This window comes from Anolis carolinensis, unplaced genomic scaffold (assembly GCF_035594765.1).
Source record: "Anolis carolinensis isolate JA03-04 unplaced genomic scaffold, rAnoCar3.1.pri scaffold_11, whole genome shotgun sequence".
NCBI lineage: Eukaryota > Metazoa > Chordata > Lepidosauria > Squamata > Dactyloidae > Anolis > Anolis carolinensis.
Genome location: NW_026943822.1, coordinates 19,318,171 through 19,343,387, shown reverse-complemented (window position 1 = coordinate 19,343,387; position 25,217 = coordinate 19,318,171). Strand labels below are relative to the sequence as shown.

At 38.7% G+C, this 25,217-nt stretch overlaps 1 protein-coding gene across 11 annotated transcripts in view; it reads left to right on the top strand.

The window, feature by feature from the left end:
* The window catches only part of celf6 (CUGBP Elav-like family member 6), a 166,506-nt gene that overhangs the window by 105,563 nt on the left and 35,726 nt on the right, over nt 1-25,217 (top strand). For 8 of the 11 annotated variants that reach the window (XR_010000941.1, XM_062963382.1, XM_062963385.1 and 5 more), the window contains 3 exons: nt 13,044-13,092; nt 21,992-22,120; nt 23,659-23,738. Coding sequence is in view for 10 of the 11 variants with exons in the window: in XM_062963382.1 (XP_062819452.1) it covers nt 13,044-13,092; nt 21,992-22,120; nt 23,659-23,738 (258 nt within the window). In the remaining variant the exon portion in view is untranslated. The remainder of the gene's footprint in view (nt 1-13,043; nt 13,093-21,991; nt 22,121-23,658; nt 23,739-25,217) is intronic. The other 3 variants (XM_062963380.1, XM_062963383.1, XM_062963387.1) reach the window with 1 other exon arrangement.

Below are 25,217 nucleotides of genomic sequence, written 5' to 3'. Positions count from 1 at the left end.
AAAAAGGGCTGAAAAACTAGGCTTATACTCGAGTATATACAGTAGGTCCTACAGATCAGAAGCTTCTTGCCCATCTCTGATGCAAAAGAAAACCTTGCTGCAGATCTTTTTTGTGGCAACCTATTAAAGAGATGTACATAATCCTACTAATAAGACTGTTATGTTACCAACACCTGGGTGGAGAACTAAAATCGGAACTCGGGACTTAACATATCCACCCACCTTCCATATGCCACGAGGTGCAAGAAAAATGCATGGTTTAGAGCAGGAAATTGTGATTTGTAATTGATGGGAGAAAGTGGTTCTTCTGAACTGTTATTATTATTATTAGGAAGTGAAAGTTATATCAAAATGCTGTAACTGTATAATGTGAAAAGTGATTTAAAAGGGTGAGCAGCTTGTGTGGGGGCTAATGTCCCCAAATGATCTCTCGTTGCCTCAAAATGGGATATTATTATTATTATTATTATTATTATTATTATTATTATTATTATTATTATTATTGCTATTTTATTTTCAAAATAAGAAAGGACCAGAAAATGTACTTTTGGTTTTAAGGAATGTTTAATAATAATAATAATAATAATAATAATAATAATAATAATAATAATAATAATAATAATAATAAACCAAAACCCAGCCCAAGTCATGAACCTTATAACCTAAATAAAATGGCAAGGTTTGTGTTGTGAAATTTTGGGAGGGGAATATTTTCAGGTCATGGATAGTAGAAGTCATGAATGGTCGAATCTATGGATAGTGGAACTAGGGGATGGTAGAATCCATGAATGGTCGAATATATGGATAATGGAATTGGTGGATAGTGGAATCCATGAATGGTCAAATCTATGGATAGTGGAATTGGTGGATGGTAGAATCCATGAATGGTCAAATCTATGGATAATGGAATTGGTAGATAGTGGAATCCATGAATGGTCGAATATATGGATAATGGAATTGGTGGATAGTGGAATCCATGAATGGTCAAATCTATGGATAATGGAATTGGTGGATAGTGGAATCCATGAATGGTCGAATATATGGATAATGGAATTGGTGGATAGTGGAATCCATGAATGGTCAAATCTATGGATAATGGAATTGGTAGATAGTGGAATCCATGAATGGTCGAATCTATGGATAGTGGAATTGGTGGATGGTAGAATCCATGAATAGTTGATGGTGAAATTTTTGGGTGGTGGAATTCATGAATAGTGGATTCTATGAATGGTCGAATCTATGGATAGTGGAATTGGTGGATGGTAGAATCCATGAATGGTCAAATCTATGGATAATGGAATTGATGGATAGTAGAATCCATGAATAGTAGATTCTATGAATGTTGGAATTGGTGGATGGTGGAATCCATGAATAGTGGATTCTATGAATGTCGGAATCGGTAGATGGTGGAATCCATGAATAGTGGATTCTATGAATGTTGGAATCGGTGGATGGCGGAATCCATGAATAGTAGATTCTATGAATGTTGGAATCACTGGATGGTGGAATCCATGAATAGTAGATTCTATGAATGTTGGAATCGGTGGATGGTGGAATCCATGAATAGTAGATTCTATGAATGTTGGAATCGGTGGATGGTGGAATCCATGAATAGTAGATTCTATGAATGTTGGAATCGGTGGATGGTGGAATCCATGAATAGTAGATTCTATGAATGTTGGAATTGGTGGATGGTGGAATCCATGAATAGTGGATTCTATGAATGTCGGAATCGGTAGATGGTGGAATCCATGAATAGTGGATTCTATGAATGTTGGAATCGGTGGATGGCGGAATCCATGAATAGTAGATTCTATGAATGTTTGAATCACTGGATGGTGGAATCCATGAATAGTAGATTCTATGAATGTTGGAATCGGTGGATGGTGGAATCCATGAATAGTAGATTCTATGAATGTTGGAATCGGTGGATGGTGGAATCCATGAATAGTAGATTCTATGAATGTTGGAATCGGTGGATGGTGGAATCCATGAATAGTAGATTCTATGAATGTTGGAATCGGTGGATGGTGGAATCCATGAATAGTAGATTCTATGAATGTTGGAATCGGTGGATGGTGGAATCCATGAATAGTAGATTCTATGAATGTTGGAATTGGTGGATGGTGGAATCCATGAATAGTGGATTCTATGAATGTTGGAATCGGTAGATGGTGGAATCCATGAATAGTAGATTCTATGAATGTTGGAATTGGTGGATGGTGGAATCCATGAATAGTGGATTCTATGAATGTCGGAATCGGTAGATGGTGGAATCCATGAATAGTGGATTCTATGAATGTTGGAATCAGTGGATGGTGGAATCAATGAATAGTGGAACTTATGAATATTGGAATTGGTGGAATCTATGGATTGTGGAATCCATGAATGGTGAAATCCGTTGATCGTGAAGTTCATGGATGGTGGAATCCATGGATAGTGGAACCCATAAATGGTGGAATCTGTGGAAAGTGTTGATGGATGGTGGAATGTAGAGGGGTGACCTTGTTCTCATGGTAAAGTGTGACTCTTGATGACCTCTAGTCAACTCAATTGGTTTTGGTGGCTTCTGGGGGCCCATGAAGCCCACAGAGAACATTTCCCAACCTGGTTTGGAACAACAGAAGCGTTTCCCACCCCAGGAAGCCACCCGAGGCTAACTAGCTGGGGTAACGTCTCCCACGTAGGGGAACAGCAGGGTGCCTCCTGGTCTCATCCGATTTGGAGACCTGAGTTCCCCGGTGCGTTCATGCGCAGCCTCGTGTTGGAAGAAGGCTGCCAAGCTGCCTCCTCTCCCTGGGGACCAGCGCTTGCTGCCAATGTAATCTCTGTCAACAGGATTTTGGAAGCCTCCTTTGGGAACACGAGAGCTGGAGAAACAAACACTCGGAGAGAAGTTAATATTGCTGATTAACTATTAGCTACAAACCCTCGGGGTCCATTCTCGGTCCGCAGAATGGAGAGAAGATTCCCGATTGGAAGGTGTTTTTTCCCCTCCCACATAAGACTCCCTCCTAAGCTCAGCTTTTCTCTCCCAGAATAACCCAGTTCCCTTGGCTCCTTCTGCTGGAAGAGTTAAGCAGACTGGGTGGGAGAGACACACTTCTTCTTGAGGTAAAGAAGTGTGAAGTTTTGAAATATTATGACTCCTTGGGTTTTGCTGCTGGTTCTCACCTCTATGGCCCCTTATACACTGCCATGTCAAATCCAGATTATCTTATCACATCTATATATATAAATGAGTGATGGCATCACGGCGACCCACAAAACAACAAAACTACAGGCCTCCCAACCTCGAAATTTGACAACACAACCCATCATCCATGCCTCTAGGTTGATACAACAAAAAGAAAAAAAATAAAGTCCTACTTAGAGGGAGAGCAATAATTGTTTTTATCCAATTGCTGCCACTTAGAAGGCTAAGCTCCGCCCACTTGGTCTCCTAGCAACCCACTCAGCCCAGTGTTAATAAAAGAATAAAAAATAAAATAAATACAAATAATACAATAAAAATTAATACAATAAAATACTATAACAAAATAACTAAAAATAATACAACAAAATAATAAAATATAATAAATAAAAAACATAAGTTACAATAAAATTAATTAGAAAAATACAAATAACATCAAATAAAAATTCCACAACAACTTTTAACCAATACCACCATCACTTTGCCACAGCAACGCGTGGCTGGGCACAGCTAGTACCTTATATACTCGAGTATAAGCTGACCCGAATATAAGCCGAGGCACCTAATTGAACCTGAACATGTCCATTTGTATTTTAGAATATTTTTATGAATGTTGATGTAAATTAATAATTTTAATCTGATATATGTGTACTGTATAATTTTTATATGCGTGTTTATTGTAAGCCGCCCTGAGTCCCCTCTCGGGTGAGAAGGGCGGGATATAAATGTTGTAATAAATAATAAATAAATAAATTTTACCATTAAAAAACTGGGAAAACATTGACTCCAGTATAAGCCAAGGGTGGTAAATTTCAGAAATAAAAATAGATACCGATAAAATTATATTAATTGAGGCATCAGTAGGTTAAATGTTTTTAAATATTTACACAAAGCTCAAATTTAAGATGAGATTGTCCAACTCTGATCAAATCATTATTCTCATCTTCTTCAGTGTCAATGTGCTTATGTATCCTTTTAATAATAATAGAATAAAATAATTCTTGTAATAATAATAATAATAATAATAATAATAATAATAATAATAATAATAATAATGGGAAATAATACATGTAATAATAAATAGAGTAAAATAATGAATGCAATAATAATAATACAGTAGAGTCTCATTTATCCAAGCTAAACGTGCTGGCAGAACCTTGGATAAGCGACTATCTTGGATAATAAGGAATTAAGGAAAAGCCTATTAAACATCAAATTAGGTTATGATTTTACAAATTAAGCACCAAAACGTCATGTTATACAACAAATTTGACAGAAAAAGTAGTTCAATACGGAGGAATGTTATGTTGTAATTACTTTATTTACGAATTTAGCACCAAAATATCACGATGTATTGAAAACATTGACTACAATAATGCCTTGGATAATCCAGAAGCTTGGATAAGCGAGTCTTGGATAAGTGAGACTCTACTGTAATAAGATCAGAGTGAAATAATAAATGTATTATTATTAATAATAATAAAAATAGAGTAAAATAAATGTAATAGTAGCAACAATAATAGAGAAAAATAATAACTGTAATAATACCAATAATAATAGAGAAAAATAATAAATGTACCATATATTCTCGAGTATAAGCTGACCCAAATATAAGCCAACCAGGACCCTCACTCGAGTATAAGCCGAGGGGGGCTTTTTCAGTCTTAAAAAAAGGGCTGAAAAACTAGGCTTATACTTGAGTATATACAGTAATTCAGTTCAAAACAGATAATGTGGATTATCTACACAGTCATGCAGTCATGCCAGCCACATGACCTTGGAGGTGTCTATGGACAACGCCGGCTCTTCAGCTTCGAAATGGAGATGAGCACCAACCCTTAAGTCGGACACAACTGGACTTAATGTCGGGGAAAAAACCTTTACCTTTATCTACACATCTTAAGCAGCTGAGGGGGGAAAGGAAGAGGCCTGAAGCCAGGAATTGTGGGAGTTGAAGTCCAAAACATCTGGAGGGCCGATGTTTGCCCATGCCTATGTTAGACTGTGGGAATTGTAGTCCCACCCAGGTTAGGGAAGGCTATCCTATTGGCTTGTCTCTGGCTTCTGATCTAAGATGTTGTTATTAATGTATGGTTTGTTTATATTGCTCCGCCCCCCGTTGTTGTTGTTTTAAAAGGCTATGGTTCCTGTCTCTTCCCTTTCGTTTAAAAGCAAGAAATGGAAACTGAAGAGGAAATTGAATTATTCTCGTGTTTGCTTGACTGCCCGGTAGAAAACACGCAGCGATGTCCTTTGGGCTCGAGACCGTTCTGATAATATTACACAGATATGAAAAGTTAGTAGAAGGAACTGTTCGGAAATTTCATCAGCCCTGGTCTCACGCGGACAAAAAAACGAGTAATCTACTTTGAGTGTCACATTCCACCTGCAAACCTCTTCTTTCCTCCCTTTGCTAGAATAAAGGGGGGGGGAATAAATGTTTGAGGAAACTGGACATAGCTCAAGAAAATCCAAGCGACATTATGTCTATGAGTTTTCATGGGGCCACATGAATCTACACTGTAGAATGGATGCAGTTTGACACCACTTTGATAATATTATATTGCCGAGGAGACTCAGAGCGGATTGCAGAATACATATATGGCAAACATTCAATGCTATTACACAATTAACAACATAGACAGAGGCAAGACTTTTTCATTTCCGGCATCTGGAAGCTGTGCTCGACTCGGCCATGGGGAGGTCCTGTTGTTCCACCTATCCATGCCGAGGAACCTGTTGTCCATGGACGCCTTCCTGATTGAATTGCCAGCATGTTTTTCAGGGTACCTTTTGCCTCCCCGCCAAGGCAGTACCTATTTATCTACTCGCATTGCTGTTTTCTAACTCCTAGGTAAGCAGAAGCTAGGGCTGATGGCAGGAGTTCACCCTGACCCTCTGCTTGAACTGCCAACCTTCTGGTTGGCAAGATTTTCTATAGCTGGCAATTTAACTGTGGGATCGTGGGATTTGTAGCTTGAAATGTTGCCTTTGTTTACTGAAGATCTCTTTGGAAGTACTGTCAGTTCTCCCATTGACTTTCGTCAAACCCATAAGTACAACAATTCCCAGAGTTAACTGAGGACAAACTACTTTACACTGTGTTGTCGAAGGCTGTCATGGCCGGGATCACGGGGTTGTTGTATGTTTTCCAAGCTATATGGCCATGTTCCAGAAGTATTCTCTCCTGACATTTCGCCCACATCTATGACAGGTATCCTCAGTTGTTGTGAGGTATGGCAGGCCTCTGAGGATGCCTGCCATAGATGTGGGCGAAACGTCAGGAGAGAATACTTCTGGAACATGGCCATATAGCTTGGAAAACATACAACAACCCTACTTTTACACTTTGAACTCATTTTGCAGCAACTGATGTGGGGACAAAAGGCGAAGTGAGAGAGAGAAATTAGAATATTTTTACAGCAAATAATCTGGAAATGTGGGACGATGGAGGATTGATCAAATAAGAAGGATTTGCTGGGTTGCTGTGGGTTTTCCAGGCTGTCTGGCCATGTTCCAGAAGCATTCTCTCCTGACATTTCAACCACATCTATGGCAGGCATCCTTAGAGATTGTGAGGTCTGTTGGAAACAAGGCAAGTTGAGTTGATATATCTGTAGAAAATCCAGGGTGGGAGAAAGAACTCTTGCCTTTCATTGGGTTTTCTTAGACAAGGAATATTCAAAGCATGGCCTTTCTTAGAAATATAACCTATAGGACCTCATAATTCTTGAGGACTCCCATTTTGATGTTACTGTTTTAGGCCCATTCATGCAGTTCTTTGGGGCACTGTTTCAGAATATTGCATTGGATAGACTGCATCAACTCTAGCTTCTTAGATATTGGTTGTTATGGTTTTCTATGGGTGAGCAAATGGCAACTGGTACTGTATAGACTCGAGTATAAGCCTAGTTTTTCAGCCCTTTTTTAGGACTGAAAAAAACCCCTCCTCGGCCTATACTCAGGTGAGGGTCCTGGTGGGCTTATATTCAGGTCGGCTTATACTCAAGTATATATAGTATATTTATTATTTTTCTCTATTATTATTTGTATTGTTACATTTATTATTTCACTCTATTATTATTAATACATTTATTATTTTACTCTATTATTACATTTATTATTTTACTGTGTTTATTATTATTATTATTATTATTACATTTATTATTTCACTCTATTATTATTAAAAGGATACATAAGCACATTTACATTGAAGAAGATGAAAACAATGATTTAATCAGTGTTGAACAGTCATATCTTAAATTACAGTAAAGATTCAAAAACATTTAAACTACTGATGCCTCAATTAATGTAATTTTATTGGCATCTCGGCTTATACTGGAGTCAATGTTTTCCCAGTTTTTTTTGTGGTAAAATTAGGTACCTTGGATTATATTTGGGTTGGCTTATACTCGAGTATATACAGTATTTATTTATTTACGGCTCTTTTATCCTGCCTTTCTCAACCCCGGAGGGGACTCAAGGCGGCTTCACAACATAGGCAATGCCTTTAAAAACATAGTACAATATAAACAACTGCACCATTAAAACAATTAAAAGCACTCGAATCCATATAACAAGTTAAATCACATGATCCATAGGCATAGTCCAGAGCCGTTCCATGAGTCAGTTATACATCTTTTGTATCTAATTATTGAGGGAAGGAGGGAAGGAGGAAGCTGATCTAATCTCTCTGAGGAGAGAGTTGCATAGCCGAGGGGCCACCACTGAAAAGGCTGTTAATGTGGGATTTGTGTATTGATAGTGTTTAAATGAAATTTGTGTCTTGCTTGTATTGCATACTGATTGCATCATCCAGAGTGTGCTATAGTTTGGAAAGAGTTAATTACTAAGAAGCTGTGATGACCTTGATGTGTGGCTGGAACTGGGGAGTGTCCAGACACAAGTGTGTGCGCACTGCTGATTGCATCAGTTCTGTTCTGTTCTGCTGTTTGCTGAGAAGTCAAGTCCTGTGTCCATTGTCTTCAAGTCTGTTTGTCTTTATTACTGCTTTCAGTAAAACTTGTATATAGTTTTACCATCGTCTCTGATGTCTCTTTGTGCTACGTTCCTCTGACTCCATCCAACTGCTGCTGCGCTGCGAATTATTCTGACAATTGGTTATGGGCCCAGCACGCTTCTGCTGCGCTGCGAATTACTCTGACAAAGGCTCCGTCTCTCGGACATGGCATATGTTGTGTATCTCAAAATCCAGAGCTGATAGGGGGAAATGGATGCTGTTTTTGTAATCAGCAGGTCAAATATACCTAGAAACAGGACTAACACTTGACAGACCAAAATATGTGTAGGTCAGTGTTACAAATCCCTTAATCTATTGCAGAAACCACATGACACGGACTCCTTGGAGATGCGAAAGTGGGACTGTGTCTTTTGGGACACAGCGCAAATGCCCTTCTGCCAAGCAAAATGCCACCCTCATTTGGCCGGCGGACAAAACGGACAGATTGGGGACACAAGGGATTGATTGATGTTGTAAAACGGGGAGGAAAACCGAACGTCCTCTTCCCCTTCCTATGTGCGTGGACTGCCCGCCGTTGACACTCTGGGCCTTCCAGGGCCACGGCACCGAATTGGCAGGAGACAGGCTGGAGCCTGGCCTCGTAAAAGTCCCCCCTCGGTGTCAGTTTGACTAATTTGTTAGTCTTATCGCTGGCAGGATCCGACGTGCCCATCATAGGCAGAAGGCCATAAAACTAATGTAGTGAGGAGGCAGCCGGCGAAATGATAGATACGGCCTGCCGCTTGGAACAAGCATTAGCTTTATGAACCGGGGTAATTGAAAGGAAATATTTGTCATTGGTCTCCGGCGGACAAGAAGTTCACACTGCAAAGTTTGCGGTCGCCCATATCAACGTGGGGACCAAATAGGGGTGTGTGTGTTTAACCAGCATGCCTCCTTGGGTGGCATTTTGATCTTTCCTTCGCCACCCGTAAACCACTGACATTAAGTCTAGTTATGTCCGATTCTGGGGGTTGGTGCTCATCTCCATTTCTAAGCCAAAGAGCCGGCGTTGTCCGTAGACACCTCCAAGGTCGTATGGCCGGTATTAGATGGGAATTAATCCACCAATGATGGTGGGATTAATTGATGCCTACAAGTGCATCCTCACTGTAGAATTGAGGCCATTCAACATCACTTTAACCGCCATGACTTAATGTAAGGGACTGTCCTTGTTCGTCCAGCACATTCGGAGGAGAAGTAAAGGATTGAATTCCAAGAGAGCGATAAAACAAGCCTTTTATTTTTATCACAGCTATGATAAGGCAAACAGCCGTACATACCCCAAAGGGCTGTATCATAGAAATGGCCACAGAAAACAAAGAATAAATACCTTTGGTTTATCTAAAATTGACCACTGGCTGAGGGTCTTCCTCACCTTCCACCCCTACTTAGCATAAGTGATACCTGTGACCTCACTTGTTGATTTCAAACTACTGTATATACTCGAGTATAAGCCTAGTTTTTCAGCCCTTTTTTAAGACTGAAAAAGGCCCCCTCGGCTTATACTCGGGTGAGGGTCCTGGTTGGCTTATATTTGGGTCAGCTTATACTCGAGAATATATGGTACATTTATTATTTTTCTCTATTATTATCGGTATTATTACATTTATTATTTTTCTCTATTATTGTTGCTACTATTACATTGATTTTACTCTATTATTATTATTATTAATAATACATTTATTATTTTACTCTGATCTTATTAATATTGCATTTATTATTTTACTCTATTTATTATTACTTGTATTATTTTCCTGTAATAATAATAATTATTATTATTATTATTATTATTATTATTATTATGACATGTATTATTGTATCCAAGGTTCTGCTGGCATGTTTAGCTTGGATAAATGAGACTAATGATTTGATCAGAGTTGGACAGTCTTATCTTAAATTTGAGCTTTATGTAAATATTCAAAAACATGTAACCTACTGATGCCTCAATTCATGTAATTTTATTGGTATCTATTTTTATTTCTGAAATGTACCACCCTCGGCTTATACTGGAGTCAATGTTTTCCCAGTTCTTTTGTGGTAAAATTAGGTGCCTCGGCTTATATTCGGGACAGCTTATACTTGAGTATATACGGTAACTTTTGGTCTTGGAACTTTCTGGAGAAAGGCACCAGCTCACAGGAAGGGATGGGCATATGCAAAGGCAAAGCCACATAAGCAAAAGTTTACTATTTTCTGGCTTATGGTCCCTTCATTAATACTATGGAATACGGGGAGTTGTAGTTGGCACCAGAACTCTTCGGCAAAGAAGGCTTTAAAAAGACCATGCAAAGCTCTCTTGTATCCATAGCATGGAGCCATGGCATTGAAAGTGGTGTCAAACCGCTTCACTTCTACAATGTAAACAAATAGTATCTATGAAAAAAAGGTTTGAAAATTGTATCTGATGAGGCAGGGCCTTTCTGCAAAAGCTTATGCTCCTAACAGTTCGTCTCCAAGCTGCTTCAGGATCCCTTGGTAATTTAAAACAAGCACACCAGAGCCAAAAACATACAAAAGGTCAGCATGAAAATAGAACCACGTCAGCCTTTCTCAGCTGCTTTACCCTGGAGGAACCATTGAGATAATTCTCAATTCTCCGGGGACCCCTGAATATGTAAAAATATTATATTTGCAGCTGAAAAGAAAGGTTTATTGTTGTTTATCTACTACTATTATCTACTACTATGCGCATTTTCTGAATATAGGATTCTGTGAAGGACTAAATTATTACTGCCGTATATACTCGAGTATAAGCGACCCGAATATAAGCCGAGGCACCTAATTTTACCACAAAAAAACTGGGAAAACATTGACCCCAGTATAAGCCGAGGGTGGTAAATTTCAGAAATAAAAATAGATACCAATAAGATTATAATAATTGAGGTATCAGTAGGTTAAATGTTTTTGAATATTTACATAAAGCTCAAATTTAAGATAAGACTGTCCAACTCTGATCAAATCATTATTCTCATCTTCTTCATTGTAAATGTGCTTATGTATCCTTTTAATAATAATAGAGTAAAATAATACATGTAATAATCATAATAATAAATGAGTAAAATAATACATGTAATAATAATAGAGTAAAATAATAAATGCAATAATAATAATAATAATATAAGATCAGAGTGAAATAATAAATGTATTATTAATAATAATAAAATAGAGTAAAATAAATGTAATAGTAGCAACAATAATAGAGAAAAATAATAAATGTGATAATACCAATAATAATAGAGAAAAATAATAAATGTACCATATATTCTTGAGTATAAGCTGACCCAAATATAAGCCAACCAGGACCCTCACCCGAGTATAAGCCGAGGGGGGCTTTTTCAGTCTTAAAAAGAGCGCTGAAAAACTAGGCTTATACTCGAGTATATACAGTATATTATTATTATATTATTATTATAAGAGCTTTTTCATCTTAAAGGCTCCTTTCTCCCTTCTCCAGGGGACTTGCTTCAATGCCTGGCCCTTTAAGAAGGCCACCAATGGAACATCTTCTAGCTCTCTTTCATTTTTCATCTCTCAGTCTGATGTAGTTTGCTTGTCTCTATACTGCCCCCTTGTGGATACATCTGAGCATTGTATATATACACACCCATTTATTAATTTTGGAGGCTGGACCCCCAGCATGGGTCACCTTTTTCAGTTGAAACCCTGACAGTATTTTAAGTTGAACCATGTAGGGTGTTGTGCACCATTTTTGGTCCAGATTCATCAAACGAGGGGTGTTGTTTTTGTGGAACAAACAAACCGAGTTATATGTGTTGTCAAAGGCTTTCATAGCCAGAATCATTGGATTGCTGTGAGTTTTCTGGGCTATAATGTTCCAGAAGCATTACAGTAGAGTCTCACTTATCCAACATAAACGGGCCAGCAGAATGTTGGATAAGCGAATATGTTGGATAATAAGGAGGAATTAAGAAAAAGCCTATTAAACATCAAATTAGGCTATGATTTTACAAATTAAGCACCAAAACATCATGTTACACAACAAACTTGAAAGAAAAAGTAGTTCAATATGCAGTAATGCTATGTAGTAATTACTGTAATTACGAATTTAGCACCAAAATATCACAATATATTGAAAACATTGACTACAAAAATGCATTGGATAATCCAGAATGTTGGATAAGTGAGACTCTACTGTATTACATTTATTTTACTCTATTTTTATTATTAATAATAATACATTTATTATTTCACTCTGATCTTATTAATATTGCATTTATTATTTTACTCTATTTATTATTACTTGTATTATTTTCCTGTATTTATTATTATGGCAAGCATCCTCAGAGGTTGTGAAGTTTCTTGGAAACTAGGGTAGGAGAAAGAAATGTCAGGAGAGAATGCTTCTGGAACATGGGCAGAGAGCCTGGAAAACTCACAGCAACCCAAGACAGATGTGCTTTAATTGACTTTAATAGCCATCAAATGACAACAACATCCACTAATATGCAAATCAATTAGCAAGAATGATTGGCAGGAGGACTGGGATTAGGTGACTCTGGGAAGGACCATGAACTAGAGGGAGGACTGATTGTATGTTAGTCTTTACTTAATATTTTTTGACCTGTTCATTTATAGTCAAAATGAGATCGGATTTAAAAATAATTTATTTTTATATGATATGCTTAAGATATTGTAAAATGAGGAGTGTAAACTTATACATTTTGACTGATAAATTAATTTAAAAAAAAATACCTTAAAAACATTTTATTTTTCATCTTGAGCATTATTTTCCTTGAAATTCTGGGTTTATTTTTGCTTTGGGAGGTGATCATTCTAACCAAGGGTTGTTTGCGTTTTGATTGACAGATGAATCGCCCAATCCAAGTGAAGCCGGCAGACAGCGAAGGCAGAGGAGGTAGGTCACTCTTTGCTTTGAACACCTTTGATGCCGTGTTTTCAATGTTTTCAATGCAGGAACAGGGGACCTGTGGCATCCAGTCAATGTCTTTATACATAAAAAGAAAGAAACACGGGAGTCTGAAAGTTCTAGTTTCCTTCTAAGGAGGATTGCAAGCGCTCCTTTGCCCTCCCCGTCGCAGACATGTTAACATGTTCAATAAATATAGCAGATGGCATGCCAACGAGCTTTTGCTATTTCCAGACCGCAAAAAGTAGGCTAGATTACAGTATAGCAAGAAAAGCCATGAATATAAAATCTATGCAAACATATCTCTCCATAGCTTGTAAAATTTGCAGAAGCAAAGCAAATAATACCCAACTGAGCTGGCCTTTAGCCCAAGAGATCATAGAACATATATATGTGGCAAACATTCAATGCCATTTATACACTGACAAACCAGACAATTGTACGTAGATATATATCTATATATATAAAAGAGTGATGGAATCACGGCACCAGACAAAACAACAAAACTACAGGCCCCCCAACCTCGAAATTTGACAAAACAACCCATCATCCACGGCTCTAGGTTGATACAACAAAAAGAAAAGAAAAATAAAGTCCGAATTAGAGGGAGAAGAATAATTGCTTTTATCCAATTGCTGCCAGTTAGAAGGCTAAGCTCCTCCAACTTGGTCTCCTAGCAACCCAATAAAAATAATAAAAAAACACTAAAAATAATTAAAACCACCAAAAAATGAATACAATAAAATACTATAATAACAGAAAATAACTAAAAATAATACAAGAAAATAATAAAATATAATAAATAAAAAGATAACTTACAATAAAATTAATTAAAAAATACAAATAACGTCAAATAAAAATTCCACAATTTTTAACCAATACCACCACCACTTTGCCACAGCAACGCGTGGCCAGGAACAGCTAGTGTGTGTTGTGTGTATATATATATATATATATATATATATATATATATATATACACACACACACACACATATACACACACACACACACACACACACACACTAGCTGTGCCCGGCCACGCGTTGCTGTCGCCAGGACTTAATTTTACTTTTTTTTTTTGTATGAACATAGAGGCGTGGATGAGAGGTTGTGCTGTCAATTTTCAAGTTTGTGGGGTGTTTAGTTTAGTTGTTTTGACCGGTGCCATGATTCCATTACCCTTTTATATACAGGCTTTTCCGATCTTCGGCATCTTGGAGGCTTATGCTCGGTTGTGCCCAGGGAGCTTTGTTCATAAACTTCTTTGATCAAAACACCAAATTCTTTCTGGCATTTCCTTATGGGTACCTTTAATATACCTCCCCACTTTTAAGCAGTACCTATTTATCTACTCACATTTTGCTTTCGAACTGCTAGATAGGCAGGAGCTGGGCTTAAGGCCAGGAGCTCACCCTGACACGGGCTTTGAATTGTCAGGCTTTTAATTGACAAGATTTACTGCAGCTGGAGGTTCAGCCTGCTGTGCTAAAGCCACTGTAACTGCCATGGCTCAATGTTACAGTATATGGAATCAGGGAAGTTCTAGTTCGACAAGGTCTTTAGCCTCCTCTGTCATAAAAAGTGCTCAATATACAGTTCCCAGTATTCCTGGAGATACCTCTAAACCTCTTGCTAGCTTGCTGGATTGTCTGTACACCTTAAAATTAATTCACAATTAATTTAGTAAATGCCCCCTTGCTCTCCCTGTCGAATGGCTGTGGATAGAAATGCACCAAACGCAAGGAAAAGGTTGACTACCGAGACCTGGAGATGATAACTAATATATATTTTGTTTGCTTATGGTTGTAATTGTTTGGATGTGCCATTCAGGTTTAGTGCAACTACTTTTATCTCCATCCTTAAGAAATCGAGATTTTCGCCAGTGGTTGACTAGCGCCCTCTAGGGGGTGAACTGCACCACTATTCAAAATGTTGACCATCATATAGAATGAATGCAGCTTGACACCACTTTAACTGTCCTGGCTCAATGCTATGGACTCATGGGAGTTGATGTTTTACGAGGTCATGAGCCTTCTCTTCTTCTTCACCTAACTACGACTTTAGCATTTCTAAGATGCATTAATGCTATAGAATGAGTGCAGTTTGACCCCTCTTGAACCACCATGACTCAATGCTGTGGGCACATGGGAGTTGTAGTTTTATAGGTCATGAGCCTTCTCTTCTTCTTTACCAAACTACAACTCTAGCATTTCTAGGGTGCATCTGTGCTATAGAATGAGTGCAGTTTAACTCCTCATAAATCGCCATGACTTGATCCTATGGACTCATGGGAGTTGTAGTTTTACGAGATCATGAGCCTTCTCTTCTTCTTCACCTAACTATGACTCTAACATTTCTAAGGTGCATTAATGCTATAGAATGAGTGCAGTTTGACCGCTCTTGAACCGCCATGACTCAATGCTGTGGACACATGGGAGTTGTAGTTTTATAGGTCATGAGCCTTCTCTTCTTCTTTACCAAACTACGACTCTAGCATTTCTAGGGTGCATCTGTGCTATAGAATGAGTGCAGTTTAACTCCTCATAAATCGCCATGACTTGATCCTATGGACTCATGGGAGTTGTAGTTTTACGAGATCATGAGCCTTCTCTTCTTCTTCACCTAACTATGACTCTAACATTTCTAAGGTGCATTAATGCTATAGAATGAGTGCAGTTTGACCCCTCTTGAACCGCCATGACTCAATGCTGTGGACACATGGGAGTTGTAGTTTTACGAGGTCATGAGCCTTCTCTTCTTCACCAAACTACAACTCTAACATTTCTAGTATGCATTAATGCTATAGAATGAATGCAGTTTGACCCCTCTTGAACCACCATGAGTCGATGCTATGGAATCATGGGAGTTGTAGTTTTACAAGGTCATGAGCCTTCTTTTCTTCTTCACCAAACTACGACTCTGTATTTCTAGGGTGCATCTATGCTATAGAATGAGTGCAGTTTGACCGCTCTTGAACCGCCATGACTCAATGCTGTGGACTCATGGGAGTTGTAGTTTTATAAGGTCATGAGCCTTCTCTTCTTCTTCTTCACCAAACTACAACTCTAGCATTTCTAAGATGCATTAATGCTATAGAATGAATGCAGCTTGACACCACTTTAACTGTCCTGTCTCGATGCTATGGACTCGTGGGAGTTGTAGTTTTACAAGGTCATGAGCCTTCTTTTCTTCTTTACCATACTACGACTCTAGCATTTCTAGGGTGCATCTGTGCTATAGAATGAATGCAGTTTAACTCCTCGTGAATCCCCATGACTTGATCCTATGGACTCGTGGGAGTTGTAGTTTTACGAGATCATGAGCCTTCTCTTCTTCTTTACCAAACTACAACTCTAACATTTCTAGGGTGCATCTACACTACAGAATGATTGCAATTTGACTCCTATTGAACTGCTATAACTAGATGCTATGGACCCGTGGGAGTTATAGTTTTACAAGGTCATGAGCCTTCTTTTCTTCTTCACCAAACGATGACTCTAGCATTTCTAGGGTGCATCTATGCTATAGAATCAATACAGTTTGACCCCTCTTGAACCGCCATGACTCAATGATATGGACTCGTGAGAGTTGTAGTTTTACGACTCTAGTTTTCCAGGGAGCATCTACACTATAGCATTTCTAGGGTGCATTCTGCATTATATGGCAGCATAGATGGGGCCATAGAGTCATGACCAGCTTCCAGTGGAACTTGATCATAAAGAATACATGGATCGTCCAGTCCACCAAAGTTAAACCCACTAATGTGGAAGGCCAGCGGTGTTTTTATTTTCGGATTCGCTCCCTTCTCCTTGTTCCCCAAGGCCGCTGTCTACAGTCAAATGCACACGAGGAGCAGTATTTTAAGCCCAGCAACGCTTTATTCCCCGGCCTCCGTCACTTGAGCAGGGTAAATAACGGTGTGTTCGGAGAGAGATGTAGTTATTAAACACGACTCAGCTGGTGCCAGCGAACGCTCTGCGTTTCCCAAAGGGAACCGGGAAATAAATTACCCACTTACAGAATGTAATTGGTGAGGGATTAAAAATCAATAGACAGGCAAGAACAAGCAAGTTGTCTCCGCCAGAATTGGAGGAGGAGAAAGAAGAAGGATCCCGTTGCAAGGAAACGGCTCACTCGCCTCCTGCTTCCCCAAATATCTCCGTCTGCAAATGCCTGTGTTGCCAAAATATAGTCAAGAAAAGGCTCCTGTACTTTCAAATAGGGCAGAAGGAACTTTGATAGGTTGCAAATTCTTTGTCATGGGAAGAATGGAGATATGGAGAGGTCATTGCAGGGCAGAGACAGTGGTGGCTGGAGATATGTTGTTGTTGTTGTTTTTGTTGTTCTTGTTGTTGTTGTTGTTGAATCCCACTTTCATCTTCTAATCAACCGTTGAAAGAGAAGGTTAAAGGTTTTGTAAAACCGCAGAGGCTATGATGGCATGGCATTGAGTCATGGTGGTTCAAGTCGTGTCAAACTGCATTAATTCGATGGTGTAGATCAGGCATGCCCAAAATTCGGCCCTTCAGGTGTTTTATTATTTTATTTATTTATTTCCAACATTTATATCCCGCCCTTCTCACCCGAAGGGACTCAGGGCGGCGTACAAAATTGTCAACAATTCGACGCCTACACATAATTAAAACAGCAATGAAAATCCAATTAAAATAATATAAAAATATATTTTGGACTTCAACTCCCACAATTCCTAACACCTTTGGTTTTGCTTTTTGCTTTGGTTTGGTTTTCCCCCGACATTAAGTCTAGTTGTGTCCGATTCTGGGGGTTGGTGCTCATCTCCATTTCTAAGCCGAAGAGCCGGCGTTGTCCGTAGACACCTCCAAGGTCATGTGGCCTGCATGACTGCATGGAGTGCCTTAATCTTCCTGCCAGAGCAGTACCTATTGATCTACTCACATTTGCATGTTTTCGAACTGCTAGGTTGGCAGAAGCTGGGGCTAACAGCGGGAGCTCTCTCTGCTCCCTGGATTCGAACCTGCGACCTTTCGGTCTGCAAGTTCAGAAGCTCATGCTGTGCGACCGGGGTCTCCTGGTTTTGCTACTGTCTTTAAAACAGGATTCATAACCATGGATAGCACCTTTGAATTACAGATTAAAACACATATTGGATTTGCCACTGAAAAGGGATGCATCCACACTGTAGAATGAATGAGGTTTTAGAGCACTTTAACTGCCGTGGCTCAATGCTGTGGAATCCCAGGAGTTGTAGTTTGGTGAGGCACGAGCCCTTTTTGGCAGAGGAGACTCAACTGTTTTATTCTTGTTTTACATTGTATTACTGTTTTTATCTTTTATACTGTGAATTGTATTTATATTGTTGTTTATTTTGTCAATGTTGTTCGGGCTTTTGCCCCATGTAAGCCACCCCGAGTCCCCACGGGGGGAGATGATGGCGGGGTATAAATAAAGTTTATTATTATTATTATTATTATTATTATTATTATTATTATTATTATTATATTGTATGACACAGCAAACAAGATCGATATGCTGGATTTCTTATCACAAAATCACAAGTCGAACACTTCCCAAGTGTCTAGGACTGTGTGATGTATTTTCGGATGATGCGTGCAGATCCCAGTAGGGTGGCCTTTTGCAGTTGGCAGATCGTAGTTTTGTCAATGTCTATTGTTTCCAAATGCCGGCTGAGATCTTTTGGCACGGCACCCAATGTGCCCATCACCACCGGGACCACCTGCACTGGTTTCTGCCAGAGTCTTTGAAGTTCAGTCTTGAGGTCCTGATAGCGGCTGAGTTTTTCCTGTTGTTTTTGTCAATGCGACTGTCACCTGGGATGGCAACATCAATGATCCAAACCTTTTTCTTTTCCACAACTGTGATGTCTGGTGTGTTGTGTTCCAGAACTTTGTCAGTCTGGATTCGGAAGTCCCACAGTATCTTTGCGTGCTCATTTTCCAATACTTTTGCAGGTTTGTGATCCCACCAGTTCTTTGCTGCTGGGAGGTGGTACTTGAGGCATAAGTTCCAATGAATCATTTGGGCCGCATAGTTGTGCCTCTGTTTGTAGTCTGTCTGTGCGATTTTCTTACAGCAGCTGAGGAGATGATCAATGGTTTCGTCGGTTTCCTTGCACAGTCTGCATTTTGGGTCATCAGCTGATTTTTCAATCTTGGTCTTAATTGCCTTTGTTCTGATGGCTTGTTTCTGGGCTGCAAGGATCAGGCCTTCTGTCTCCTTCTTCAGGGTCCCATTCGTGAGCCAGAGCCAGGTCTTCTCCTTATCAGCTTTTCCTTCAATTTTGTCAAGGAACTTTCCGTGCAATGTTTTGTTGTGCCAGCTGTCAACTCTAGTTTGTAGTGCGGTTTTCTTGTACTGATTCTTTGTCTGCTTGTTTTGAGGAGTTTGTGATTTTTGACTTCAATCAAAGCAGGTTCTTCACTTTGCTTTACATATTCTGCCAGGGCATGTTCTTCTTCTTTGATTGCTTGTTTTACTTTTATTATTATTATTATTATTATTATTATTATTATTATTATTATTAAACTCCAGCTCCCATTGTTCCATGGTATTGAGCCACAGAAGCTCAAGCAGTGTCAAACTGCATTTCCAATGGACTCATATCCAAAATAACTTGCTTCAAAGCAGACCAGACTACTCAAAGCCCATCTTAAGCCAGTCGTGAGGCAGAAGGGTGAGGATTACTGAGTTTGGGACTTCCTATTTAAGAAAGTTTAAGCTAACCCAAAGCCTGGGGCTCCATGAAGGGCAGGTGTAAAGGCCACTATTGGTTTTGCTTTGAAAAGAGAATCTTCGTCTTTAACTGGAGCATGAACCCAAGGCCTTCCATTTGTTTTCTCGGCGGTGTCTTGCCGTTATTTATTTATTTCCTCTCTCTTTCTTCCGATTGTCGAATGCCATTACAGCCCCGAAGCTGGCATGCAGGCCGCGGAAGACAGATGCTGGCAATAATCGTGAAACTCTCATTATTTACCATCACACCAGTGATGTTTAAGTTATTTATGTCCCTCGGGCGCATCTGACAACAGCCGCTTATTCGGGTAGTCAATCATAACCATGCAGCTGTTGGTTACTTTATTTAACAGTCTCTCTCTCCGTCTCATCTGTGTCTGCTTTGATTTCCCATGACCTCCAAGCCGAGCCTTCCTTGCTCCACGTCTTAGTGTCAAAGCACATTTAAGGAGCCCAATAATCCCGGTCCCTGCTTTGCTCTGCTCCTAATAGTCAGAATTGCAATAAAACATTGCAGTTTATATTTCCAGAATCCAGGCAGATATCCATTTGTACCTTTTTCCAGGGATATATCATCTATACTGTAGAATTAATGCAGTTTGAAACCACTTTCATTGTCATGTCTCAGTGCTATGGAATTATAAAAGTTGCAATTTGATGGAGCACTGGGACGATTTGTCAAATTACAACTCCCATGATTCCATAGCCATGGCAGTGAAAGTGGTATTAAACTGCATTAATTCTACAATGTAGATGCACCCTAGGATTCTCCACTTCTTCATTTTCCCAATAGATATGTGATGCTCAGTGATCAATGGACCCATTTTCATCGAGTTGGAATCCAAACATATTTTTTGGGTCAAGTGTATGGCAGTAGTGGAGATACAGCTATCCATGAATATATCCAGCTTCAAGGCCTGACTGCTTACTGCCTGGGGGAATCCTTTGGGAGGTGTTAGCTGGCCCTGGTGGATTCATGTCTGGAATTCCTCTGTTTTCTGAGTGTTGTTATTTATTTACAATCCTGATTTTGGAGTTTTTAAAATACTGGTAGCCAGATTTTGTGCATTTTCATGGTTTCCTCCTTTCTGTTGAAATTGTCCACATGATTGTGGATTTCAGTGGCTTCTTTGTGTGGTCTGACATAGCAGTAAGCAGCCAGACCTTGAAGCTAAAAGGCTATTCAATGCTAATTAAGGTGGCCAACTGCAACATTCACAGTGGAACGACTGCATTCCATCCCTACCAAACATACATGTGTGTGTGTGTGTGTATGTGTATATATATATATATAAATATATATACAGTAGAGTCTCACTTATCCAACGTAAATGGGCTGGCAGAACTTTGGATAAGGTTATGATTTTACAAATTAAGCACCAAAACATCATGTTATACAAAAAATTTGACAGAAAAAGTAGTTCAATACGCAGTAATGCTATGTAGTAATTACTGTATTTACGAATTTAGCACCAAAATATCACGATGTATTAAAAACATTGACTACAAAAATGTGTTGGATAATCCAGAATGTTGGATTAACGAGTGTTGGATAAGTGAGACTCTACTGTGTGTGTGTGTGTGTGTGTGTGTGTGTGTATCAATGTATTTTTGCTATGTTGTAGCCCATTTCAATCTCCTGGCTCTCCAGTGCAACTCTATAGTTGACTTCTACTGGAAGTTAGTCTCAGAGTAGCACTGGAAGGCCTAGAAATAATAATAATAATAATAATAATAATAATAATAATAATAATAATAATAATAATAATAATAATTGTATGACACAGCAAACAAGATAGATATGCTGAATTTCGATTATTTCGATTTTGATTATTTGTCGGTTTGAATAATATGCTCTCTATTATTATTATTATTATTATTATTATTATTATTATTATTATTATTATGAGATAGCATATTATTCAAACCCACAAATAATCAAAAAGCAAAATCGGCAGATATGAGGGGCCAACTGTCTATGATCTCTGTGTTCAGACCTGGGTCCCATCTCCAAAAGATCTCGTGATGTATGGATGTGGAAATTCATGCTTTCCAAAATCCAAAAGACTTCAACCAAGGCTCCCATTGTCCTCCGCTTGCCTTTGGTGGCCCTTAATCCCCCTTCCCACTAATGAAAAGTGGCTTGTTTTTAGAAGACAGGAAGCTCTTTGTGGGCATGCTGGGGAAGCAGCAGAGCGAGGACGACGTCCGGCGGCTTTTTGAGCCCTTCGGCCAGATCGAAGAGTGCACCATCCTCAGAGGCCCCGACGGAGCCAGCAAAGGTGAGCAGGACTCTTGGAGAGGCCACAGAACCTGGAAGCCATTGCGTGCAATATATGATATATTCCTCTCTTATCCTCCCTTATCAGTGTGTTTTCCAAAGCCTCCCTCAATCTTAAACAAGGGAGTGCTTTGAAAAGGGAAAGACGCCTTGCAAGTCAGGAAGAAGAAATATATATATCCATTAATCTTATAAAAACATTTTCCCCTGAAATATTTGTTAAACTCTCCTACAGATATATAGGCATTAACCCCCTGCATGCATTTGCAATCCCTGTGTACTTATATATCTCTATCTATCTATCTATCTATCTATCTATCTATCTATCTATCTATCTATCTATCTATATTAATCTTATATACGAATTTTCCCCTCATATGTTTGCAAATCCTATATACATATAGATCCATTTACCTGTATATCTGTATCCATATGCAGTAGAGTCTCACTTATCCAAGCTAAACGGGCCGACAGAACCTTGGATAAGCGAATATCTTGGATAATAAGGCAGGATTAAGGAAAAGCCTATTAAACATCAAATTAGGTTATGATTTTATAAATTAAGCACCAAAACGTCATGTTAGACAACAAATTTGACAGAAAAAGTAGTTCAATACGCAGTAATGTTATGTTGTAATTACAGTAGAGTCTCACTTATCCAACGTTCTGGATTATCCAACGCATTTTTGTAGTCAATATTTTCAATATATCGTGATTTTTTTTGGTGCTAAATTCATAAATACAGTAATTACTACGTAGCATTACTGCATATTGAACTACCTTTTCTGTCAAATTTGTTGTATAACATGATGTTTTGGTGCTTATTTTGTAAAATCATAACCTAATTTGATGTTTAATAGGCTTCTCCTTCATCTCTCCTTATTATCCAACATATTCGCTTATCCAATTTTTTGCCGGCCCGTTTACGTTGGATAAGTGAGACTCTACTGTACTGTATTTACGAATTTAGCACCAAACTATCACGATATATTGAAAACATTGACTACAAAAATACCTTGGATAATCCAGAACCTTAGATAAGTGAGACTCTACTGTATATAAATTATTTAACCTACTGATGCCTCAATCAATGTAATTTTATTAGTATCTATTTTTAATGTGTTGTCGAAGGCTTTCATGGCCGGGATCACAGGGTTGTTGTATGTCTTTCGGGCTGTGTGGCCATGTTCCCGAAGCATTCTCTCCTGACGTTTCGCCCACATCTATGGCAGGCATCCTCAGAGGTTGTGAGCTACCTCACAACCTCTGAGGATGCCTGCCATAGATGTGGGCGAAACGTCAGGAGAGAATGCTTCGGGAACATGGCCACACAGCCCGAAAGACATACAACAACCCTATCTATTTTTATTTTGAAATTTACCAGTAGCTAGCTTCTTTATTTCCCATCCAATTTTTGGTGGTAAAATTAGGTGCCTCGGCTTATATTCGGGTTGGCTTATACTCAAGTATATACAGTAGTTGAAAAGGGACATTTTTTCCAAGCTCTGTGTTGACCGCTGCAACTTTCTCTCCCCATAGGATGTGCCTTTGTGAAATACGGAAGCCATGCGGAGGCCCAAGCGGCTATCAGCAGCCTCCACGGCAGTCAGACAATGCCGGTAAGTGCCAGGCAATAGCCTGAATCAACACAGCAAATGATTTGGATGGAGACATAAAATGAAGGCGTCTTTGTCTTTGTTGTCCTGTTTACATCACATTCTTAAGGTGATCCATTTCTTCACACAATGCAGAGTTCAATTGCAAGTTCCACCACCCATAAGATGTAGAGGGGTTGCTGGCTTGGATGGTTTTGAGGACAAAGGGGGACACTGATAGAGAATAATAATAATAATAATAATAATAATAATAATAATAATAATAACAACAACAACAACAACAACAACAACAACTTTATTTTTGTACCCCACCACAATCTCCCAGCAGAGACTCGGGGTGGCTACACGGGTCAGAAGCCCGAAATACAAAACAATAAATCAGTTAAAATACCATCCACTATCCACTATTGCAAGGGTCCCCAAACTTTTTAAGCCGAGGGCCGGTCCACAATCCTTCAGACTGTGGAGGTGCCGAATTATCATTTGAAAAAAAAAATACAAACAAATTCCTATGCACACTGCACATGTCTTATTTGTAGTGCAAAAACAACAACAACAATGAAAGAACAATACAATATTTAACTATAAAAACAATTTTAACCAACATACATTTATCAGGATTTCAAAGGGAATTGTGGTCCTGCTTCTGGCCAATGAGATAGTCAAGTTAATTAGGATTGTTGTTGTTGCTGTTGTTGTTGTGTGCCTTCAAGTCATTTCAGACTTTGGGCAAGCCTAAGTCTAAAATGTATTTATTTATTATTTATTTACTGCATTTATTTACTACATTTGTATCACACCCTTCTCACCCCTAAGGGTGAGAAGTGGTTTACAAATTATATGTACATACAATATATTATATTATTAGCATAGCACAATATTAGCATTATATATTACTATATTGAACTATACCACTATACTGTAATATTATTAGTAATATTATATGTAATATAGAATATATAATTAAAATTATTATATGGTATCATTATTAGTGTTATATTGTATTACATTATAATGTTATTATCAATATTATATGTATATACAATATATTATATTATAAAACTGAGGGCAGGGGCCAGGTAAATGACCTCAGAGGGCCGCATCCGGCCCCCGGGCCTTAGTTTGGGGACCCCTGCACTATTGCAACCTCATTGTTTTTAATTCGACGTTTTAATACCGCGTTGTGTTTTTTCGGTTGTTGTGTATATATTATTATTGGTTTTTGTTATTGTTCATATTTGATGTTTCATATTTTATTTTATCATTGTTTTGTATCTGATTTTGCTGTAAGCCGCCCCGAGTCCCCTTCGGGGGAGATGGAGGTGGGATATAAATAAACTTATAATAATAATTATTATTATTATTAAAACACATTGCAATTAAGGCATCAGGTGCAACTTGTGAGGGTGGATTGTAAGGATTAAAAGTGGTTCAAGGGTCATTACAAAATTGGGGGTGCTGGCGCTTCATTTCTAAAATGTT